The sequence below is a fragment of the Platalea leucorodia genome, assembly GCF_965183815.1.
Source record: "Platalea leucorodia genome assembly, chromosome: 9".
In the NCBI taxonomy this organism is placed as follows: domain Eukaryota; kingdom Metazoa; phylum Chordata; class Aves; order Pelecaniformes; family Threskiornithidae; genus Platalea; species Platalea leucorodia.
This window is the reverse complement of record NC_138831.1, coordinates 29831342-29854324: the sequence shown is the minus strand read 5'-3', so window position 1 is coordinate 29854324 and position 22983 is coordinate 29831342. Positions and strand designations below refer to the sequence as shown.

The following is a 22983-nucleotide window of genomic DNA, read 5'->3' as shown; positions in this document are numbered from 1 at the left end:
GTAAGCTTCCTTTCTATCAGTTCTCCATGGACAATAAACCTGCTCTGCAGCCTTGCACTTGGGCAGTGGTAGGCTGATGATTTCTGCAGGCAGACGGGGCTGCACCCCTCGGTGCCTCAGTTTCCCCAAGGGACCCCAGGGTGCTGCGTAAAGAGGCCACGTGCTGGCCAGGGCGTGGCAGCTGCTGCCAGTCAAGGAGGCTGTGTGGTATGACTCCATCTCACTGCATGGTCGTGATGAACACATGAAGTCCTGCCGCAGTGAGCAAGAGTTGTCAGGATGTCTCCGGGAATGCTCAGCTCCCCTACAGCACCCAGCACCCCAGGGGTTAAAATGTCTTGGAGCTCCAGGCAGCTTTTTCAGCCCCTGGGATAGTTTGCTGGACCAGTGGGACAAGCCTGGCTAGTTTTGCTGGCCTGCTTATTCATGCAAAGGGCTGCTTGCCAGGGTGAGGCAAGGAGAAATTAAATGTTTCCAGAATTGAACTGTTTTGAATTTAAACGTTTCACAGGTGCATTCAGGTCAAACGACCTGCTAAATGTCCTCTTCAAGGCCTGGGGCTGGGTGGCATCAGCCTGGGCCAAGCTTTGGAGATCCCACAGGCACCAAAAGCCCCGAGGGGAGGTGATAGTGCCCCACCGTGCCCTTTCCTTTTGGAGCTGCCAGGCTGGGTGAACCCCAAGCACTCCTGGTGGTCCGTGTTCATGGTGGTCCGCTTTTCTGCGGTGATCCTCTTTTTTGTGGTGGTCCCCCGTTTGTGGTGGTTCCCTTTTTGTGGTGGTCCCCCGTTTGTGGTGGTCCCCATGGTGCAGGGGATGCCCTGCGGGAAGGGGCAAAGGAGAGCCAGGACACAGCCAGCCCCCCAGGACATGGGGATGTTGGAAATGCCCTCCAAGGTGTGGGGGGGGGGACAGTCCCTGAGCCCCCTCACAGCAGGGCCCTGCAATATATTTCCTGGGGGATGCTGCTCCTTGGGGAAACGCCTTTTGGGGGGGATGGCTCTTGGGGCCCCCTCCGGGTTTCTTCCCTCCTGCCCTGCCGGGAAGGGCTGAGCCGGCCGGGAAGGGCTTCTCAGGGTGGGGCCGGGGCTGGGAGCGGGCTCTGCGCAGCTCCCCCGCCCCGGACACGAAGGAGGAGTTACTCGCAGCGCAGGAGGAATCGAAAGTGCAGGCAGCGCAGGCAGACGGAGGGGATCCCGGCTCTGCCCGTCCCGCCATGGCCAGCTCCGGCTCCGGCACCCGGGTGAGCGCCGGCTCCAGGGATGGATGTCGGGGGGATGCGGGCGGTGGGCTCCGGCGGGGCAGGGGGCTCGGGGGGAGGCCACCAGGGACTCCCAGCCCCAAGGCGTGGCCTGGGGACGGGGCATGAGGATAAGAGTTTTGGGGTGTTCCCCCCTCCCTGGTTGGGTGAGTGGCAGGGAGGGGTCCTCAATCCAGCCCCCCCCAGCCCTGCGAAAGCACAGAGGCGGGAGGGAAGAGGGAGGCAGGAGACCGGAGGGATGGGCTGAGCCAGGGAAGTGGGTGGGGGGTGGCTGGGAGAATGGTCCCCACCCTGCCATCCTGCCGGGGTGTCATCCAAGGGTCTTCAGATGCTTCCTCTGTGCCCCATCCCCTGCACTGCCCCTCTGCGGCCCTCCCCAGCCCCATAGCCGGGGGGCCATCCTGTTTCCTCTTTGCAGGGCCCTGTCCATCCAACCTTACCATGCTGCACTGGTCATCTCTGGCCTGCTTAGAGGGCCTGGGCATTGCTGGTGGGAAGTGGTTGCTCACTGGTTGCTCCAAGTAGGGTTTGCAGATCTATGTGTCCCTCCAAGATGTGGTTTCACAAGCTCTTAAAAACACACCCCAGTGCTAATTCTTCTTCCTCTCTCCCTCCCCAAGCTCCTAGAAGAGGACTTCCAGTTCATCCTTTGCAAGGGCTGCCAGAAGGAATCAACCAACCTCAAGCTTCTCACCTGCCTCCACACGTTCTGCCTCAATTGCCTGAGCAAGAACAAGGCCACTGGGCAGTGCCCTGTGTGCCGGACGGCCATCCCGCAGGCCAGTGGCATCCCTGACACAGACAATCTGCTTTTCACCAGCCTGCAGGCCAGGCTCAGCATCTACAAGAAGATTGTTGATGGAGTTGACTTGTTCTGCGACAACTGCAACAAAGCCGGTGAGTTCTGGTGCTCTGAGTGCAAGGAGTTCCTCTGCACCACATGTTTCGAGGCCCACCAGCGCTACCTGAAGAAGGAGAGCCATGAAGCCAAGAAGGTGATGGACATCAAGGCAGGGTCTGCTAAGGATTTCCTTGAGAGCATCAAGAGGACCAGTAACTTGTCCTGCTCCAACCCAACCCACAAGAACCAGCCTGTAAGGTAGGTCTAAGGAGGACTGTCCCCATCTGGGTGGTTTCTTGCTACAAATGTGTTTGGGCTAGTCCATGATGGGACTGAGCAGGGTGTCCCTGTCCCTCTGCTGCCCTGATTGCCACCATGTCATGGAGAAGATGGGTGGGAAGTAGTGACTAGTGGGCTCTAGGGCATGGAGGGAGGGTTTGGATGAAGCCGGGTTTGAGCTGATAATGGGAGAGTGGGGACAGGGTAGACCGAGGGAGAGGAGTGTGTGGGGTGCTCCTTGCTAGAGTAAGGAGGGTGAGGTTGATGGAGCTCAGCAAGAGGGAGGCCTTTTGCTTCAGCTGCCATGATGGACAGCAGAGAAGGGTGTGTTTTGCTGATGGTGCTAGACCTCTACTCTCCACTTCTTCTATTCTTGCCTTAGGCATCTTATGGAGATAAGATACTCTTTGGTCTTACATTCTTATACATAACCCCAATAAGCACTCATGGAAGGGTAGAGAGCTCATTTCTTCACTGCCCTTGCAGTGCGTGGATGAATGTCTACCATAACGCTTGCAGTCACTGCAGTGATTTCTTTAGTCAGCCCAGCAGAGGAGCAGAAACCCTGTGGAAATTGTGAACCAACATATTTTTTTGAAATTGGGAGAGTATAAAACCAAATGCCTGGCCCAGACTTGGTGGTAACTTAAATTCAATGAATGAATGAATTTGCAATTTGATACACGAATGAATTGCAAAGCGTACGGTCTAAATTACTGCTTTGCTTGTGCTTGACCTCACAGCATCTACTGCAAGAAGTGTGAGAAGCCACTGTGCTGCATCTGTGCGCTGCTGGACAGCCAGCATGCCCCCTTCTGTGACATCCACAGCGAGACCCAGCAGAGGCAGGAGGAGCTGGTCACCATGAGCCAGGAGCTGAAGCAGAACAGAAGCAGCTTCGAGGCCAGCTATGTGGCGCTACAGAATGAGGCTGCCCGGCTGGAGCAGGCACAGCTGGAGATGCGGAATCTGATCCGGCAGCGTGTGGAGCAGCTGGTGCGGCTGATCCGGCAGGAGGAAGAGGAGCTGCTGGGACTGCTGGATGCACGGCAGTTGCAGGGCCGGTGGGAGCTGGCGAGGGAGCTGCAGCACGTGGAGGGGGTGCTGCAGCGGATGGAGGCAGGTGAGTGGCTGGTGGAGAAGATGAGTCTCTACGCGACAGAGCAGGATGTGATGGACATGCAGCCCTTCATCAAGGACTCGCTGAAGGAACTGCAGCAGCTGCGGCCACCGGTGGCTGGGGACCGAGCGCAGCCCGGGAACTTTGCTGAGTGCAGAGCCAGGCTGCAGGCGCTGGTGGAGCGTGTCATGGGGCACCCAGGTGAGAAGGCACTTGGTCAGGCAGGCTGGGGAGGGAGGAATGGAAAGCAGAGTTGAAGGTTATAATCCCTGGTTAGACCATATTCTCCATGGGTTTCAAGTCTCCTTCCACGTGGTGACTTGACGGACCTGTGGCTCCAGCCTTTGCTCATGTGGTGGGCACACTCCAACCTCCCCCAGGATGGGATGCGATTGTTGCATCCATCACTTCCAAAGCAACGCTTGTCTCTTGCCCTTGCGGAGTACAGAGGTCCCCCAAGCGCAGTTATACTGGGAGGGAACATGGTGAATCTCTTGGGTTGGAGCCATGCCGTGGGCTGAAGGACAAGGGAGGAGAGAGGCACCTGGAGATGGGGTTTGTTGAGCAGGGGCTCTCAGAGGCTTGTGTTGGCAAGGAGGAAGGAGGTGGACGGGTTATATCAAATCTGCATCCTCTCTGAGAAATGTTTGTGCTGGTGACCCCCCCTCAGGGGTCATAACCATCCTCTGGGCCTTAGTGTCCTGCCACCCATTGACCACTTCTGCTCCTCAGATCTCCAGCCAGTTTGTCTTTGCTCAACCTTTGTCCACAACCATCTGGGGCAATTCTGCTTTTGGGTTGTTGATTACTGCCTTGGGATGGCATATCCAACCAGGAAGGAGAATTGTTCCCTGGGAGCACTCCCCGACAGGGGTGGCAAGAGGCCCATGACTGCTGCTGGGTTTGCCCAGGTCTTCCCCCAGCTCTTCGGCAGCAGCTCTATGGCGGAGATGGTGGTGGTTTAGAAATGGTGAAGGCCTTGGCATCCGTGGTGTGTGCAAGGATGGTGTGCTGGAGGATCCAGGTTTGGTCAGAAAGTGGTAGCATCCTTCCAGAAAATGGGGGGGGGGGGCAGGAAAAGCAATGGGAGGAAGAGACTTTGTGGGGTCTTCTGCTCCACCCCCCTGCTGCTGTCTTCAGACCAGTGACCTCCTTGGCCCTCTGTGGGCATCCACCACTGAGCTCCCCAGGGCGAGCTTATGGGCAATGGATGGTCCATAGAAGAGCCCAGTGGTGATGTCCTGGATGGAGCTTGGGGTTTCCCGGGGACAAGCTGCCTCCCACCCCACTCTTTGCTGCTCCATCACATGGTCGGCATTGTCCGTCCATCTCCCCTCTCCACCCCACTGAGGCAGGCCAAGAGGACTCTCTGAGCCCTGATTCTCCCCTCCTGCTCCCTTCAGCCTCCCTCCCCGCGACAGGTACCTCCGCTCCCCAGCATGACGCCCCGTCTGAAGACAAGATCACCCTGATCCTTGACCTCGAGCCTCCTGGGGAGCATTGCCAACCACATGGAGATCCCCCTGCGGGGCTGCCTGCTCACCACCAGCCCTGTGCCCCCGTGTCAGACCCCTCCGGTGGCAGAGGACATGTGTGTCCAGACCAGGGAGGGGATATGTCCCCCACCCAACTGACACCTCCAGCCCTTGTGATGCAGAGGGATGAAGAAGCAGAGGAAGACTTGGGGTCAGCCCATGGGGACACTGTCCCTCTTCCCAGGAGCATCCAGGACTCTTTGGCCTCCCTGCAGGAAGATTTCAGTGGCTGGGCCAGGTCCAACATACAGCAGGCAGACAAGCTCCTGAAGACAGGCGATCACCTCCTGCAAACTCAGCAGAGGGCAAATAGGCACCTGGTGTCCATGACCCAGGAGATCCGGGCCATGTCTCGCTCTCTGGCCACCATCACCTCTGCTCTGGGACCCTTGCTGCAGCCTGCGGCCAGCCCACAGGACCCCCTTACCGCAGACGTGCACTGGACATCACTGCCTTCCAACCTGCTGGATTTATTCCCTCCCAGCACCTCGCAGAAGCCTGAATTGCTGGTCCCAGTGGCTGCCACGGCCCCTTCTCCCAGCACACCCCCTCCTGCCACCCATTCTGCCAGCCCAGTGTGCTCAGAGCCCCCCAGCCCAGACTCTGAGGGGGAATGCCCCAAATCAAGTCACCCCACCAGGGGCAAACGTGGTGGGAAGTCTGGCACCAGACTTCAGAAGCGGAGAAAGAAGTGAGGGTCTGCAAACCAGAATGTTTGCCATGGACTGCAGCTGCTTGGAAAACTCTTTAGAGGTCCGAATGGAGACCAGGCCTATAGAGACCATCTCACCTTGCTATGCCAATAAATCCTCCTGGGATGAACGGTTTGGTCTTTTGCTGGGTTTGGGAAGGCAGCATCTCCCCCATGAATGAGCCCTGCATGGCAGCTCCTTGCTTGGGTACAGCATGATCCTACTAATTTTATTTTTTCTTTCCTTCCCAGCATTCCTGGCTTATGGGTGTGGGATGTGTGGGAGGGCAGCAAACCTGTACGGGACAGCTGGAGGAAAGACTTTAGTGCAAGGATGAATGAATGAGCTGGCGGGTGGCTGGACAGAATGGGCACCTCTCCAGCCCAGCCTGCAAGTTCACTGCTGGATTTCAGCCTCAGTAGCATCTCCAAGAGGTCACCCTCCAAGGAGGTGGCTCTAGAGTCACCTGCACCTTCTGCAGAGTCTTTTCTTGCTCGTCTCAGACGTCCCCAGCGTTGCTTGCCCTGCTCTCAGCTCACTGTGTTTTTCTTCTTTCAGAAGCCACCCCAGCTCCTGCCGCAGAAAAATCCCACCAGGTGAGACTTGGGTTTGCTTGCATTGCTCTGGGATTTTTGCCTCATGGGGTTACCCAGCAGGAATCTGGGGCTACCCCCAGCCCTTGCAAAGTTGTCTGAGCTCTGGCATTTGGTTGCTGCTTTCCAAGGTCTCTTTTGAAAGAGGAGATCAGCCAAGCTGGCTGGGCATAGGGCTGCAGAGCCAGGGCAGACTTTGTCCTTTGAAGGCACCTTTCTGACTAAGGTGCAAAAAATGCCGCTGCGTGCACTGTTAATGCATGCGCTGTCATTTCCTGCCTGCACCCTGCCCTGCCCTGCCCACATCCAGGACTGGCAGGGGAGAGGTGCTGTGACTGGTTGTGATGGATTTGGGGCCCCCAAACACATCTCCCACAAGAAGGGCAGAGCCCCACTCAAGCAGAATTGGCCTTCGACGATGTTGAAGGCAAGCTCTCTTCTGGTTTGCAGTCCCATAGTGCATGAAGGACTTGTCTAGCATCAGACCTGGTTGCCTTTGCCTGGGACAAAACAGCCATCACAGGATCAGGGCTCGGGACCCCCAGGCTGCCCCTCTGTAGAGGACATTCCCAGCCACCCCAGCCTGGGATCAGAAGGGCTTAGCCCTGCCTGCAAACCCTGCAGAGCCTGGGAGCTTCAAGGCTGAAGCAAGAAGATAAAGATGATTTATCCCGCCAGCTCAGGAAGGGGTGGTTCCCATCTTCTCCTTTGCAGCCATTAAGCAAACCAGAAAGTTTTCCTGACCCTTGCTGGGGAGAGAGGGGACCTTGACAAAGGCGGTTGGAGTGGCCACAGACCAGGAGAGCCAGGGGCTTCATGCCAGAAATGAGGATGTGGTGCTGGGTGACCCCAGAGCAGCAAGGACCACCTGGGCAAGCAGAGCACTTGCTTTGGGCAGGGACAAACCCATGTGGTCAAGCTTGTTCAGCTGTGCTCTGGTGACAAAGGGTCTCCATCCCTGACTACACAGGGCCGCTCTCACTGGGCTCCTCTTTGCACACTTAGGTCTCCACCTCCATCCCTGCAAAGAGGAAGAAAGCCCAAAATGTAGGTGTCATGACGGTGCCGGTGAAGGAGGTGAAGCTTGAAGAGAACAACAACACATGGAACCAGACAGTGCCGCAGCAGCCAAGCTGCTCGGACCAGCCTGGGACCAGCTGTTCGGTGTCCCGCATGACTCTCATCAAGGAGGAGAGCCTGCTGGAAGACATGCCAGTTGGCAACAATGGGTTGAACGACTCAGGTAAGAGGTGTCCAGAGCAGTGATGCCATGGGTAGACTTTATGGGGTGTACGCATCGAGGCAGTGCAGTTTGCGGCATCTCCATAGACCTCCCTGGAGGATAGTTATGTCCCAGCACATTGTCTTGTTCAAAGACAAGATGTTCAGTGGAGATTGATGGAGAACCAGACTTTGTTCCTTCAATAGCTTGCATACTCTTAGGCTATGTGATGCTGCATTTTGGTCCTCTCTCCCGCATAGGATCTTGCCCAGTGTGTACTCTATATCTGTGGCTTGAGGGGGAATTGGTCCTTTTTCAGGTGGACCCTGAGGGCAGGATTGCTCCCTGTTTGCTCCCCACCCACCTTGCTGGCTGTCCAGGGCCACCTCTCGGCATGGCTGGTGATGCCAATCGGGGGACCATTGGCCCTGGCACTCGCTGCAGGGGTGGACAGCCCCACATCCAAAAGGTGACATATCTTTCCTGCCTTGGCAGATAGCGATATGCTCTGCTTGGACAGCTGTGAGGAGGACAGCACTGATGATGAGTTGGTGAGTGCAGCTAAAGAGCTTTGAGTACTTGGCCCTGCATTGCTCAGTGTTTAAGCCAGGAAAACTGGACCGCTTGGTGCTTCCAGACCTTCAGGACCATCCCATAATCCCCCTTAGAGCCTGGCAAAGAACTTGTGAAATCCTTCCTGAGTGCCAAAATAAATCCCCTCTAGCTGTCCTCCATTTCTGGGGGAATGGGGCTGCCCAGCAGCTTGGAGACCTTGGTAGATACGATCTTGGTGATGCCAAGGTGGTGAGCAGCCAAAATGAAGGCCAGCAAGAAGTGGCAGTCCAAAACTTCACCTCCTCTTTGAGGCTATGGATGGATGGGGTTATTTTGCAGCAGCGAGCAGTTCCCATGACAGTCTATGTGACCAAAAGCTGGTGACAAGCTCTTCAGAAGAGGTTTTAGAAATGGAGTGCTTCCCTCTCCTGCCTGCTGTTTGCTGCATTAGGCCCTTGGCTCACAGCCAGAGGGAGATGTTGGGTAGTCCCAACTTTTCTGTTACTTTTGAGCAGAAAGCCAGTTGGGAAGGATCCAAGCGAGCCATCTCGTGTGGACGTGCATGGAGTATGCATGTCACTGTTTTGTGGTGCTGGAGGACGCAAGCCTTCATGACCAACCAGAGGAGCTTATTACACCCTAAGTCCTCTAGCAGGCAGTTTGGGTAGATCCCTGAGTTTTGGTAACCTCCAGGACACATGAGTGCCCAGAGCTGCTGCCCTGGTTCTTCCTGTGACATTTATTAAAAGCAAATTTTGTGCTCTTCCAGGACTCCAGTCTGCTAGATGACCCCAGCAACATCCTTGACGAGAGCACTGGTAAAGACTACCTGGGTCTTCCCAACATGGGCCTTCCCATCAGCAGCTGCACGCTGCTGGACACGAGACAAGGAACCCTGGTCTTCTTTGACGTGAAGATTACGAGTAAGATCCTAAGTGGGGAGGTCCCATGTTGCAGCTTTGACAGATTCCCACATCTGTCAGTGTCTCTTTTTTTGTTGGGGGGAAGTTCAGGCATGTCCACCATGGCCTTGGCTGTGTAAGAGAGAGAACAATATCCTGAGCTCCCAAGAGGCCTTGACTTTGAGTTTCATGACATCTGGAGGAACGTGGAGCCCATAGGGCCATGGGGAGATTTCTCTGAGATTGCTCAGCCAGTTAACCATCCTTTGCACTGTGTCAACACGGGCTCCCCTGCTTCTCCTTCCCATGGGCCAATCTCTCTTCGGTGAGGTGGATTTTACTTTTCAAGCCCCTCTCCTTAGTCCACCCTCAAAAAGCTGTAAAAGCCCTTGTGTTCCTGGTGGGGGGAACACTGCAGGAGGTGTTAGTGTTGATGGGAAGGACACTTCTGAAGGACGTTGGAGATGCTGGAAGCTGAGGGTGTGACTGAATGGTGGAGACAGGTGAAAAGATGGATCAGTCCCCCAGCTGCTATCAATTGTGAAGGCTGATAGAGGCTGAGTAACTCAATGTTTTATTTTCATACTGAATAAGAGACTAATTCTGCCTTTCCTCCCTCTCCAATCCTCTTTCCGTTCCCCCTCCTCTTCTCTAGAAGAAGGAAGCATTCAGATGGCAGTGGTAGATGGAGAGAAAATATTCCCAGTCCTGATTCAGCCAGTGAAATACTTCTCCAGCTTGATGGCCCAAAATAATGCCTGTGAGGTCGGTCTGATGAAATTGCTGGGCCACCTCAACACTGTCCGCAGGCCCGTCCTGGGTGGCTTTGGTCTCTGGTCACTCCCCTTGCCCGCTCTCTTGGATGCGTTGATGGTCCTGAACAAGAAAGAAGAGTTCAGCTCTGTTGTGTATGGCTTCCTGGACATTTTGCCCCTGATTAAGGAGAAGATCCCCAAAAGGGATAACTACAGGCTGAAGAACTTGGCCAGCACTTACCTCCGGTGGCACTTTGGTGACTGCAGCGCCAGGGAGAACGCCTGCGTTGTGAAGTACCTGTGTGAGTCCCTGAACGTCGACCTGGTCATGAAACCCTGGCTGATCATCAGTCAAGCCAGCCTGGAGTGCTTCATCTCCCTCCAGCCCTTGCTGGCTGAGAAGCTCCTCACCAAACCATCAGCCCAAACGTTGGCTGCCCACAACATCGGCCTCTCTGAGCTCCGGTCCTGCTACCAGCACAACCCCGAGAAGGGGCTCCAGAAAGTGTGCCGTCTCATCAACGCTCGCCGGCACAGCTCAATAAAGAAAGTCCGAAACCTGAGCAAGGTCAAAGTTTACTTCCAGCGACAGGAGCAGTCAGCTGAAAGCCAGAAGACCCCGGCAGACAGTGATTTCCCAAGAGCCATAAAGAGCGAGGAAAATTGTTGAAAGACGCTGTTGCCTCTCCAGGACTCATTCCCCTCTCACCTACAGGGAATGAGTCCTGGAGCCAAATCCTGGCCCACATCAATAGTTTTGCCTTCAATATTTCCCGCCTGGTCTTGTCTGGGGTGATGAGTCTGAGTCTCTGGGGTTTGAGAGTCTCCTGCTGTCCTCTCTCATCTGAACTTGTGCTCAGGTGAAGAGGTGAGGACACCAGCTTGGCTGGGAGATGTCCTGGCTCTGATCCACCCTGCAGCCACACCATGCCTTTGTTTCCCACCTGGATGGATCAAGCCAACTCTTGGGAGAAATCTTTTGAACTATTTCTGGCCTTTTGGGTTTTTTGGGGTTTTGGGGGTCAGTGGGATCCGAAGCCAGCTAGAGAAACAGCAGGTGGGGAAACTGGTTTGGAAGGACCAAGGATGGTGGTCATTGCTAGGAAGGAGGTTGGGCAGGGCTGCTCTGTTCCCATGAGTTGCTGTGTGGGACACAGCTGTAGGAAGAACTGAAAATCCTCCTTCGGTCAGCAGGATCCATCCCCGCTAGCCTGGGATATGAACCTCCTAAGTGGGCACACAAGGGTAGGGTTTTCCTGCTTCTCTCCCTGCTTTCCAAGCTTAAAGACAGCCAAGGAATTGCTTGATCAGGGGATGCACCCTCATTGCTCTTTGACCCCTCTGCCGGCCTATAGATGCAGAAGAAATAAATCATTTTCCTAATTTGTTGTGCATTGCAAATGATTTCCTTTTGCTACCCATTCCCACAATACCCACCTGCTCAAAAAGGCAGATGTGCAGGGTGGTGGGTGCTGCAGTGATGGGTGCTTTGCAACGTGATGCCCCCTTGAGCCCACAACACAGCTGAGGGGAGCACAATGAGCATGGGATGACCCATGTACGTGAGACATGCAGCTATCCCCAAGATAGGCGTTGGCTTGAAGACAAGCAAGAGAGCACCGAGGTCCTGTTTGCTCAGGGAGGTGCTGAGAAAGCCCATCAGCCTGCTCCCCATGGGAACAACCCAAGTCATTTCCCTTCGGATGGTGCATAGCTGTCCTGCCTGCCAGCAGCTATCCAGTTTGGATAATACCAAAACAGCCTGATTCAGCCATGGCTATCACCCGAAACTCGTGGGCATCTCACCTGGTCCTCACCTGTGTGTGCAAGCAAAGCAAAGAGCATGCTAACGTTCACCCAGATGCAGGGACAAAGCAAACATCCTTGTACTGTCCCTAAAACCCCATACAAGGACTCCTGTCCAAAGCCATGCTCCTCCCTGGTGTCACTTTGATATACAAACTGCTTTGCCTCTAGCCAGGCATGAGTAAGCTTGCAGGGTGATTCAGCTGGGTCAGCCTGCCCCAGTCCCCTCCCTCTGGGGACCATGGAGGGGACAACCTGCTGCTGAATCATCCCAGGAAGGGATGGACTGCCCCCAGACACCATGGGGACCATTTTGCCCCAGGTCTAATAATTCTAATAATTATTAGAAATAATTATTATTTCTAATTCTAGAAATAATTATTATTTCTAATACCTAATAGCTCTAATATTATTCCTGATAAGGATTATTCTATTCATTATTTTACTACCACTCATTTCAACACCAGTCCTGCCCAGCAAGCCGGTGGCTCCAGGGGACAAGTCTGTTCAGGAAACAGTTAAACAACCATGTGTGCACAAGCATTTTCCTCCCTTTTGCTGAAATCCCAGGAAACACAAGGAGATAAGGGTGGCACCAGTGCAGATGCCACTGTGTGGAGTCTGATCCTGCAGGAGCGAGGATGCAGTTCAGGGCAACTGATGGGGATCTCCTCCATGATCCCCCTTTTTCCTTTTAGTCTTCCACCTAATTCAAGTTTAAACTTCCTCTTCTTCCTCCAAAAAATCAACTTTTGCTTGGTAGAGAAGAGCCAGCCATGAGTCCCTCACATCCTGGAAATCCCCAATTGCCCTTGACATGAGTGGCCCCACGAGGATCATCTCCTTGAAGGAGCTGGGGACAGGGACAAGTTTGGGCACCTGAAGAGTGGGTTTGCCTTAGGAAAGTGTCACCCACCATGCCATCCCCCAGCAACCCCCCTGCAGAAGGGCCCCATGGTCTGGAGGTGGGACATATGGTCTGAACATGGGACACATCTCTGTGGACATTACAGAGCTGGTTGTTACCAAGAAACAGGGGAAAAAACTGCAGTTGGCTGCACAGCAGACTCAGCATCTCTGCTGTGGGCAAGGGACCCAATCCAGCAGCCATTAGCTCATTAGAACCCACCAGGATGGGTTCCCCAGGGAACTGGGTGCTCTCAGCTGTTGCCAATTGCCTTTATGGGAGGTGTGCCGAGCATCACCTGGGGTGGGAGTGACTGTGGGAGGTGTGGGCTATAAAAGGTCCCTGGGCAGCTGTTACTCCTTGTGCTGGACCCTGGTAGGCAGGATGAGGCCTGGAAGCAGCCTGGGGTTTGCTCTTTTCTGCTGGATTTTTGGGGAGGTGGTTGCTTACAACCCCTGGGGCTTCCTTAGAGGGGAGGCAGAGCTATGGAGGTACAGAGGAGATTCTTCCTTGGGGCAGCCCCATGTCTTTTCCCAGCCCTCTCCCTGGGCATGGGTGGATGTCTCCCAGCTCCAGGCTGCTGCCCCGCTGCACCCTGTGGCTGTGCAGTGCCAGGAGGCGCAGGTGGTGGTCACGGTGCACAGGGACCTCTTTGGCATGGGACGCCTGGTCAGGGTAGCAGAGCTGACCCTGGGCTCAGCTGCCTGCCTGCCTGCAGTCTGGAGCACTGCTGAGACCACGGTGACCTTTGTGGCTGGACTGCATGAGTGTGGCAGCACCCTCAGGGTAAGGCAGTGGGGTCTGCAGCTTTGGGGTGGGGGTCTGCCTCTTGGCTTGCACCTGGATGTCTTGGGATGCTGAGACTGGCAGGGGGTTGTAGTGTCAGTGGGCTCAGGGAAATGCTCCAAAGCCTTTCCTAGAGGCTGAAGATCTCAGTCTGCTTTTGAAGGGCAGCAGAAGCTGTTCTGTCTGGTCCAGGGGCTAGCTCTGATGTTGTGTGAGCAGGGAAAAGCATGCAAGAGGCAGAGAAATTAGGTTTTTCCTGATGAATACACAGGTATCTAAATCTCCGAGGACTATTTATGCTGTTCCTGCCACCTCCAGGGTGGAGCCCGGATGATCTGGTGCTGGGAGCTGCTGCTGCAAGCCAGTACTGGATGCTTACCTCAGGAGGCATCTGAGTGCTGCTTACTGCTGCTTGAGTGTAGCATGAAGCTACTTCAGAGAAAACTTAAATTCTAAGTGGTCCCTCTTGCCTGGGAGAGGCTTGGGGCCATGAGAGTGAGCAGGTGCCCCCTCCATACTTCAGCCAGCAGATAACTTCATTAAATCCCCCTGAGCAGAAGTCACCCTCTGATATCCTGGGGGACAGACCTTTCTGTCTGTTGTTCTGGGACATGGAAACCAGAAGGGGGGGGAAAAAAAATAATCAGCTTGAGCACCTCTGCATCCAGGTCTGCTGCTGACCAGAGGCTGTTCTGGGACAGGCTGGAGCAGCTTTGCAGCCCAGGGCATCCCTGCAGCAGGATGAGTGCCACTCACCTGCGTCCAGCGCAAATGCTGCTGGCTGATGACCAGAAGAAACATCTCAGCACTGAGTCTCTAGGCTTAAGTGTGCTGCCCTGTGTGTGTGCCAAAAAACCAGGGCTCTTGATGATTGGATAATGTGTTTTATCTTTCCCCAGGTGACCCCTGATGCTCTAGTCTACAGCACGAGCTTAAATTACAAGCCAGTTCCTGCTGGCAACCCTGTAATCATCCGTACCAGCCCTGCCGTGGTTCTTATTGAGTGCCACTACCCCAGGTGAGCCAGTGCAGACGAGTACCAAGCAAGCCCTTCTGCTGCCGCGGAATTTAACTATGAGCATCTCTCCCCAGGAGGGACAACGTGAGTAGCAATGGTGTCAAGCCCACGTGGGGCCCCTTCCGCTCCACCCTGTCCTCCGAGGAGAAGCTGCCCTTCTCCCTGCGCCTCATGAATGGTAGGTTTTGGGTGAGGGTCTCCTCTGGTGCAGGCCACCCTGGGCTGGCCTCTGAGGCGGCCATGCTTCCACTAGAGGGCACAGCTGGTGCTGGTATTGCCCCAGTGCTCCTGGAGCAGATGGGGCTTGGTACAGTTTTGGTGAGTACTTAGGGCCTTGTGCCCCTTGGGTGGGAGTGATGAAGCACAAGCTGGATTCCCATTCATGAGTGCCTGGTGACCTCTCTCCTTCCAGATGACTGGAGTGCTGAGAGAGTCTCCACCATGTTTCAACTGGGAGAGGTCCTCCACTTCCAAGCTGGTGTTAACACAGATAACCATGCACCTCTGAGGCTCTTTGTGGACAGCTGTGTGGCCACCCCAAGCCCAGACAGGAGCTCTTCTCCCCAGTATGCTTTCATTGATTTCAGTGGGTAAGAGCTGGCCGTGCCCTTATTTAGAGACATCTTTCTGCAGGCTATGGGTATCTCTGACAGTGGGATTCTGCCGACTCTCATCTTTGTGTCTAGGTGCCTGGTGGATGGGCAACTGGATGATGCCACCTCGACTTTTATATCCCCAAGACCCAGGCAAGATGTGCTTCAGTTTGCAGTAGATGCATTCAAGTTTGCAGGAGACTCCAGCAATCTGGTAAATCCTTCCTAAAGCAAGTGAAGTCTATTGTCTAGACAGGGCTATAGCCTCACTCCGTTAAGGAAGTTAATGTGTTTTTTGTCTAGAATTACATTCCCAAGGCAACTGCCTCATAGCAACGCATGAATGAGGTCACCCTGTGTTACTGCTTCTGGATCATGGCCCTGTGAGCCAAGGATCTTCCTTGGAGACCAGTTCTGATACTGGTCAAGACAAGCCCTTCTGATGGGCTTCAATAGCTGAACCCTTAAGTGGCTTGAGAAAAGCAGAGGGGCTTGAGCTGACCTGGGGAGTTGGTGGTCCCATTGAATACCAGCTTTGTGGTGCATGGGGAAGGCATAAAGGCAGATGACAGCCTAACCCCCTGCTCTGCTTGGCCTCCCCAGATCTACATCACCTGCCACCTGAAGGTCTCCCTGGCTGACCAAGCTCCTGACTCTCTGAACAAGGCTTGCTCCTTCAACAAAGCCAGCAACCTGTGAGTAGCTGGAACAGCAGCTTGCCCAAAGGTGAAGAGCTTGGGCTTCTCATCTGGTGTGTCACCTTCCAGGAAGGAGGGATTGGCCATCTGCGTGGGAGGGTTTTGGTCTCTCCCAAGAGACCCCAAAGCATGAGGCAATCCTACCATGGGGTGGACTACTCACCAGGCTCTCTTCTAGCTGGGCCCCTGTGGAAGGCACCCAGGATGTCTGTTCCTGCTGCGAGATGAGGAGCTGTGGCTTGGCTGGGCAATCCAGGTGGCTCCATGCTCACTCCCAATGGCAAGGAGGACGTGTCCGGAGAGAACTGCCCTCCCAGCTTGGTGGGTCTCGGGTATGCCTCTTGGGCTTTGTCACCATTGTGGCAAATAGCTCAGAGCTGGGTGGCTGGAGCTGCCTCACTACCTATTGGCTCCCCAGTGCTAACCCAAGGCTTGGGAGAGCTAGATTTTCAAACAAGCTTGTGAGTGCTCAAAGGTCCTCCCTTTCAGATCCCTTGGTGAAAGAAGCTGATGTTGTTGTTGGACCTCTCTTCATCCACAGCTGGCAGGATCACCCCATTCGGATGATGCCTTCGGGCGGTAGGGAAAACCCAGGGAAGGGGGGTGGTTTGTGTGGCAGGCCCTGGCTGTGGCTGTAACCACCTCCTTACTTCTCCTTTCTAGATGCGGGTCACTTGTGGATGGTATTGGGGCTGGCTGCAGTTGCTGGTGTGGTCATCCTGATCCTTGCTGTTCTAGGAACTCTGACTGTCTGCCAGAAGCCCAGCAACCCTGTTTAAGTCACTGTTTTTGACTTTTATAGTCTGTCCAATAAAATAAATTGAAGGACTGTGAGAGGCTTGGTGGGGGGAGTGGAGAAGTCTTCCTGGAGTGACTGAGCTAACCAAATCCTCATGCTATCTTTAACTGTCCTTCTTTGTACCCGGTATGGGTCTCACTCTCCTGAAGTCTTGTCCTCGGCAGAGCTTTGTACAGCCTTACACCCCCATGAATGTCTCCCAGAGCACCTAACTGGGAACAGATGCAAAAAATCACCATCCAGATATTGTCATCTTGTTTCTGGAAACATGGAGTTGTGCTTAGCCTCAAAACATTTTATCTATCTGTGGAGCTACTTGGGTCTGCTCCGTACTGGTAACTCCTTACTCAATAAGCCAAGGGGAGCTGAGGGTTTAGTAAAACTTTGACCACCATCCTCCTGCCTGAAGCTGTTTTTGGGAGAGAAATCAAGCTTTGCTAGATGAGGAAGGGAGTGCAACTTGAGCGTTGGTAGGCTGGGCTCCTCCTGGGACAGACAAGGCAGGAATTCCAGTCCCTGCCCCAAGGACTGTTTACACATAGTTATATGTAACAAGCCTTGGCTGAAATGTATAAACAGTCCTTGGGGCAGGGACTGGAATTTCTGCCCCTATTCCTCCCCCCCCCCCCCCCCCAAAAAAAAAGGGGCTTTCTGACATGCCTGAGTCACATTTGCTTTTTCCTCCTAATGCTGTGAAATTTAGGCTCTTCTGCTCAGCAGAGCAGCTGTAATGGCAAGATGTTCCTGCCCCAAAGCCAAGACCTGTTCCTCCCTACTAGCTCGAAGAAGTTCCAACTTCATGCAATGGGCTTAGGGAAAGCTGAGGCCTATGAGGAGCTGGGACTTGCTTGCAGCATGGCTACCTCTTGAGCTGGTTTCGCAGGGGACAGGAGGACTTCTGCAACCTCTTAGCCTGTTCCTGGGGAGCTTGCACAGCTCTCTTGGTCATGGAGGACAGAGGAAAGTGGTATCTTGCACAAGCTGGTGCGTCTTTGGGTGTCATCTGGCACCCCGGAGACCCTCAGCCAGATGTCCTTTGGTAGATGTCACCTTGCACCAGGATCAATTTGGTACAAGGTGCCAGGCTGGACTTGAGACTTTGGGTCACCTAAACCACTATTCCCTCCCTTCCCTTGCTATTAGTTTGGCTGTTCACAGTTCTAAAAGCAAATTACCTTTCCCTCAAAATTAAGATTAGTTCTGGTTTGGATCAGGGAGCTGCACAGACTTTGGGTTGGGGTTGTCAGTATGGGTTCTTTCCTCATCCATATAATCTGACTCTTGCTGGGAGGGTTTGGTCCTTGTCTTGCAGCAAGGCGGGAGGTAGGAGATTTTAGGGGGAATAGCTGGGAGGTCTTCAGTGTCCACTTAAACCTGTGAGCTGTCAGCTTTTGGGGCAGAAGGGAGAGGAAGAGGGCATGGAAACATGAGTGGAAGGGATCTCAGAAGGTCTACAGTCCAACACCAGGTGTATCGGCCCTGTGCTGGCCTGGCTGAGGCTGGAAATGTCTGTGGATGGAGATCCTCCACCTCTGTGTGCCCATCTCAGGGCTGCACAACCCTCCTGGAGAAGAAACATTTCCTCACCCAAACTGAATCTCCCAGACCATGAGTTATGGCTGCTGACATATGTTAAATCTTCACATAACTGATTCCTTCTTGATCAGCATTTTCTCTAGATGTGCAGTGCCCTGACTATTCCTTGGCACATGTGTTCTGAGCAGGGACTATCTCTCTGGTTTGCTGAGACACACAGAGGAGTCTTTTAAATGAAAACCCTTCTCTATGCTGCTTGGCATAGTTGCCCTGCAGCCACCTAAGCAAAATATCTTAGCTGGCTCCAGGAAGGAAGACAAATATCAGCCAAATCTGGTCTACAAAGAAATTGGGGATGGGGAAAACACTCTCTGGCTTTCCAGAGCAGCCATCTCACTCCAGCAGCTCCTGCCCCTTCCCAGGCAGCATACCTGGCTCCAGCAAGGCTCAACTGCAGCACTGACCTCACTGTCTAATGAGAGATTTTTGACTTAAAACTTCATGTTATAAGCAAAAATGAGGTGTGCCTTGAAGTGTCCTTTATGCAATGGGGGAAAAAAGACTGGGTTTTGTGCTTGTCCAGTGCCCTGGGACTTTTTGGTCTCTGACTCCTTCAAAAAAATGAGCTCATGCTCTTTCCCAACTGCGCTGGTCCACAGCCAGTGTCGGGTTGTTCTTGGAATAAAGACGGGAGAGCTGGTCCTGGCAAGGGCTAACATGGAAGCAGAAATCCCCGTTTTCAGAGAGAAATACCTCCTCTCCTCTGAATCTGGGCCTGTTTCTCCACCTGGGAGTCACCTCTGCTAATCTGAGCTGTGTAAACACAACGTGACCCATTAAGGGGATGTATTCTCCTGCTGGGATCAAGCCCTGGTACCCAGAGACCCACAACCTAACCCTGGAGCTGGCCCCTGAGCTTGCAGCTCTCTGGGATGTGATGGGGTGAGACCAGGCATCTCCCGTGGTCCTTGCAGCCAAGGACCTGGCTGAGCGGCAATGCTCTCCCTTGGGAGGGGTGCAGCCACTTATTTACTGATTCAGCATTGCCCACTGCTGTTATCTCCCTGACTCACGGGGCTCAGCCTGCTGGAATCCCTGGCATTTCTATGCAAGTGCCAGTCTCAAGGTATTTTAATCATGAAGGCAAATTCCTGGACCTGCTGAGAGGAGCAGGGACAGGGCATTGGCTGCCAGGGGAAAGGAGCTGGTGGGAAAGGCAGAAGGTTTTATTCTGGTCCGTAATTTTTTCCAGGGTTTCTGCTAGGAGTGGGCTGGCCAACATCTGCCCCAAAACCTTTCAGTTTCTTTTCATTTTCCCAGAAATGTCTCAGCTGCTCCAGCTCAAACATCCAAATCAGAGGCTTCCTACTGTCCCTAAGGCTTGCCAGGGATATCCTGAAAGATGGAGAGGGATTTGGGCTATGAAACAGAGCATCCCTCGTACAGAGCTGATGGGATGCTTGCAGAGCCCTGGCAGGGAAAAAGAGTTAAAAATGTTCAAAAGAAGAGACAGAAACTCCAATAATGAGGCTTGAAAATATACAGGGTTTATTTTTAAGCAGCTTTCCCTCTTTCCCAGCTGTGAGGAGCCGGGCAGTGCCCAGCCCTGCTCGCGGGGGATGGGATGCAAAGCAGGGCGCTGCGGTGGGGAAGGGAGCGATGGGCGGAGCACCTCGCCTCCGGCTTCTTCTACCCTGAGCCCGTTTCCTTGAAGGCAACAAAACAAACACAAGCCAAAGAGCTGGGGAAGGGCAGCAGAGATTAAAAAGAAACGGTTGCGGCTCTGCAGCTAATGACCTCACTGCAGAGGCTGAAATGGGGGTTGTTTGGCCCTGGCTGAGAACAGCCGCACTCGTGTCAGCAGTGAGGTCGCTCCATCAGCTGCTGCTGGGTTAGCGGTGCCTGAACATCCTGGTCCCGGTCCCAGCCCTGCTGTGGAGCAGGGGGATGCTTAAAGCCCCTGTTTGAGCTGGAGCTGTGAGCACGTGGGTTCCTGGCTCCTGCCAGCACATCAGCATCTGAGCGGAAAACCAAAGTCCCAGGGGGGCTGATGGCGCCAGGCAGGAATGGTCCCCACGGAGGGGACGGGAAGCACCCGGACTGGAATCATGGACCCTGCTTCCCCCGCTCCTGTCACCACCCCAGCAGCCTTGAAAAGCCCCTTATCACCTTATAACCTAAACAAGCCACTTTGTACCAGTCTCCCCGTCTCCAGCTTCTGCTGAGTTTTATAAACAACTTCCCCAAAGAGGCTGACGAGGATATTTTCTCTCACCTTGGGCTGCTGGGGAACGGGGGGTCCTAGCACCCCGGAAATGACTCGGTCGTGCCTCCCCTCTCCCCGCGCCCACGAGGGCTGGCCTTTGGGTCCCCAAACGGGAGCCCATGGGCGGACGGCTCCTGCTCCTGCAGGGATATAAAGGCTGGAGGACCAGCCCTGGCTCTCTGTGCTGGGGTTTCCTGGAAGAAGGAGGAATGGGACACGAAAGTGGCTTGATCCTCACTCTCCTCTGCTGGATGGCGAGCGAGGTGGCTGCCTACCCACCCTGGGATTTCTCCTGGGGTGATCTGGCAAGCCGGGGGGCACGAGCAGACCCCCACACCTGGTCCTGGGTGGAGGACCCCCAATCTCGAGCCATTTCCAGCCAGCAGCCGGTGACGGTGCAGTGCCAGGAGGCTCAGCTGGTGGTGACGGTGCACAGGGACCTCTTTGGCACCGGCCGCTTGGTCAACGCGGCCGACCTGACGCTGGGGCCGGCGGCATGCAAGCATTCCTCACTGAACCCTGCCCACAACACCGTCATCTTCACCGCTGGTCTCCACGAGTGCGGCAGCATCGTGCAGGTAAGACCTTCTCCCCCTCAGTACTTCCCCCAGTCCCAGGATCCCGCCTGGCTTGCCCACGTGTAGCAGCTCCAAGCTGCAGGACCATGCACTGGGCAACCCCTGTGATGCCGGGGTTGCTCTGGGTGCTGGACGCAGAACACCATTGAGGAACACCCTAGGGGAAGGAAGAGCAGGTATTCCCTGCAAACCAGAGCATTTTTCCCCAAAGCTGCTTTGCCCTTTTGGCTGGAGACACGTCAATGGTGCAAAGCCCTCATGTCAGACCCATTTTGCTTGTGGTTTGGCCCATTAGAAAGTTTAATTCACTGAGAACAGAGCGGGACTCCTTCTCCATCCCCTTTTCCCTGGCTTTTTCCCCCTTTCTTTGGATTTCCCCAGCATTTCCCAGTTGGGAGAGGATGGCTACGTGGCTCAGTGGTGGTGGGAGGTGGGGTGGCCTCTCCAATGGCTTCTCAATGCTTTTCTGCCCAGATCACACCAGATTCCCTCATCTACCGCACGCTCCTCAACTACGACCCCAGCCCCGCCAGCAACCCTGTCATCATCCGCAGCAACCCCGCCGTTATCCCCATTGAGTGCCACTACCCCAGGTAAGGGCTCCCCATCCTCAGTACCCCCCACCCTGGTCTCCGGGGTCCAGCACGGGGCCGTGTCCTGACACGCAGTGGTCCTTGCCCAGGAGGGAGAACGTGAGCAGCAACGCCATCCGGCCCACCTGGGCTCCCTTTAGCTCCATGCTGTCGGCAGAGGAGAGGCTGGTGTTCTCCCTGCGCCTCATGAATGGTAGGTGGGAAGCCATCCCAACCTGCGGATGGGGATTTTCCATCCTTTTCCCAGAGCAGGGGAGCTCAGGGACCCAGCACCCTGCTGGGGAAGCCAACCCACCCCATGGCAAACACCAACACTCCTGCTTTTGGGTGGAGCCTTGGCTCTGGCCCATGGGAGCTTGGGGATGGCCGGAGCCACCTCCTTTGTCACCCCGGCGCTGCCTTGCAGAGGACTGGAGCGCCGAGAGACCCTTCACCGGTTTCCAACTGGGTGACATCCTCAACATCCAAGCGGAGGTGGGCACCGAGAGCCACGTGCCGCTGCGGTTGTTCGTGGACAGCTGCGTGGCCGCCCTGAGCCCCGGCACTGACTCCTCACCCCACTACGCCATCATCGACTTCAATGGGTGAGCCCTGGAGACCCGCTGGCAGCGGCACTGGGGGGGACCCCCTGGGATGCTGACCCCCCTGTCCCACCCAGGTGCCTGGTTGATGGGAGGTCGGACGACACCAGCTCTGCCTTCATCACCCCCCGGCCCCGGGAGGACATGCTGCGCTTCAGGATTGATGTGTTCAGGTTTGCGGGGGACGCCAGGAACCTGGTAAGGCTGTGTCCCCCCCCATCAGCCACAAATCAAGCCAGTGTCCCCCACAAGTGTGTCCCCATCCCTCTCCCCTGCCCTCCCCGCAGATCTATATCACCTGCCACCTGAAGGTGACCCCAGCGGACCAAGCCCCGGACCCTCTGAACAAGGCTTGCTCCTTCAACAAAGCCAGAAACACGTGAGTAGCCACCGCACCGGGATGAGACACATCTGAGCAGGTCCCCACCCACATCCTGCAGGCCTGACATGGCACGGGGATGCGTCATGGACCCAGGCTTGGGGGGCACAAATGCTCTGTGAGTGCTGGTGGGGGGGACTCTGGTGACGATGGTCCCACCCCACTGCAGCTGGGCACCAGTGGAAGGCACCCGGGACATCTGCAGCTGCTGCGAGACAGGCAACTGCGAGTCCCCCGCACTCTCCCGAAGGCTCAACCCCCTGGAGCGATGGCCCAGTCGACGCTTCCGCCGCCACGATGCCAACGGTAAGGTCCCTGTGGGGATGAAGGGGACACCCCGGGGTCGTGGGGCAAACCCACCTCATCGCTCCTTCCTCCCCAGGGAAAGAGGCTGAAGCCGACGTGGTCATTGGCCCCGTGCTCCTCTCGAGGGACCCAGGCGCCGTGGGAGAGCGGCCGGAGGGAGGTCAGGGTGAGTCCCCGCCAGCTGTGGCCCTGTGGCACGGGCCTGGTGATGAGTGCTAACAGCCCCCCTTGGTTTTGCAGGTGGGGTGACGGTGGTGCCCGGCGTGGGGACAGGGCTGATCTGCATGGCAGCCGGCATGGGGCTGGCAGTGGCGGTGCTGGCCGTCAGCGTGGGACGCAGGAGGTGTGCCCGTGCCTCGGTGTGAGCGTGGGGCGAGAGCCGA

At 55.3% G+C, this 22983-nt stretch overlaps 3 protein-coding genes across 4 annotated transcripts; all 3 read left to right on the top strand.

Annotated features, from left to right (window-relative positions):
* Positions 1–1158: 1158 nt before the first annotated feature.
* Positions 1159–10946, top strand: LOC309595422 (protein PML-like). 2 transcript variants are annotated; one of them, XM_082322358.1, is made up of 8 exons: positions 1159–1242; positions 1881–2359; positions 3124–3701; positions 6286–6323; positions 7326–7563; positions 8038–8093; positions 8867–9020; positions 9655–10946. In XM_082322358.1, exons 1-8 carry the CDS (start codon positions 1216–1218, stop codon positions 10422–10424), a joined length of 2340 nt encoding a protein of 779 aa, XP_082178484.1. In that variant the 5' UTR covers positions 1159–1215; the 3' UTR covers positions 10425–10946. The 2 variants fall into 2 exon arrangements, with proteins under 2 accessions (XP_082178484.1, XP_082178485.1); XM_082322359.1 differs by lacking the exons at positions 6286–6323; positions 7326–7563; positions 8038–8093; positions 8867–9020; positions 9655–10946 and adding an exon at positions 4904–5749.
* A 1905-nt stretch (positions 10947–12851) lies between these two features.
* On the top strand, positions 12852–16341 carry LOC309594910 (zona pellucida sperm-binding protein 3-like; the record flags this gene model as incomplete). Its single annotated transcript, XM_082321311.1, has 9 exons — positions 12852–13253; positions 14153–14271; positions 14346–14449; positions 14684–14861; positions 14958–15078; positions 15468–15559; positions 15741–15883; positions 16052–16141; positions 16226–16341. The coding sequence occupies 9 exons, from the start codon at positions 12852–12854 to the stop codon at positions 16339–16341; spliced, it is 1365 nt and encodes a 454-aa protein (XP_082177437.1).
* Positions 16342–20372: 4031 nt separating this feature from the next.
* Positions 20373–22965, top strand: LOC309594909 (zona pellucida sperm-binding protein 3-like; the record flags this gene model as incomplete). The annotated part of the gene is made up of 9 exons (XM_082321310.1): positions 20373–20741; positions 21216–21334; positions 21424–21527; positions 21741–21918; positions 21993–22113; positions 22203–22294; positions 22464–22600; positions 22677–22766; positions 22841–22965. The coding sequence occupies 9 exons, from the start codon at positions 20373–20375 to the stop codon at positions 22963–22965; spliced, it is 1335 nt and encodes a 444-aa protein (XP_082177436.1).
* Between the last annotated feature and the right edge of the window lie 18 nt (positions 22966–22983).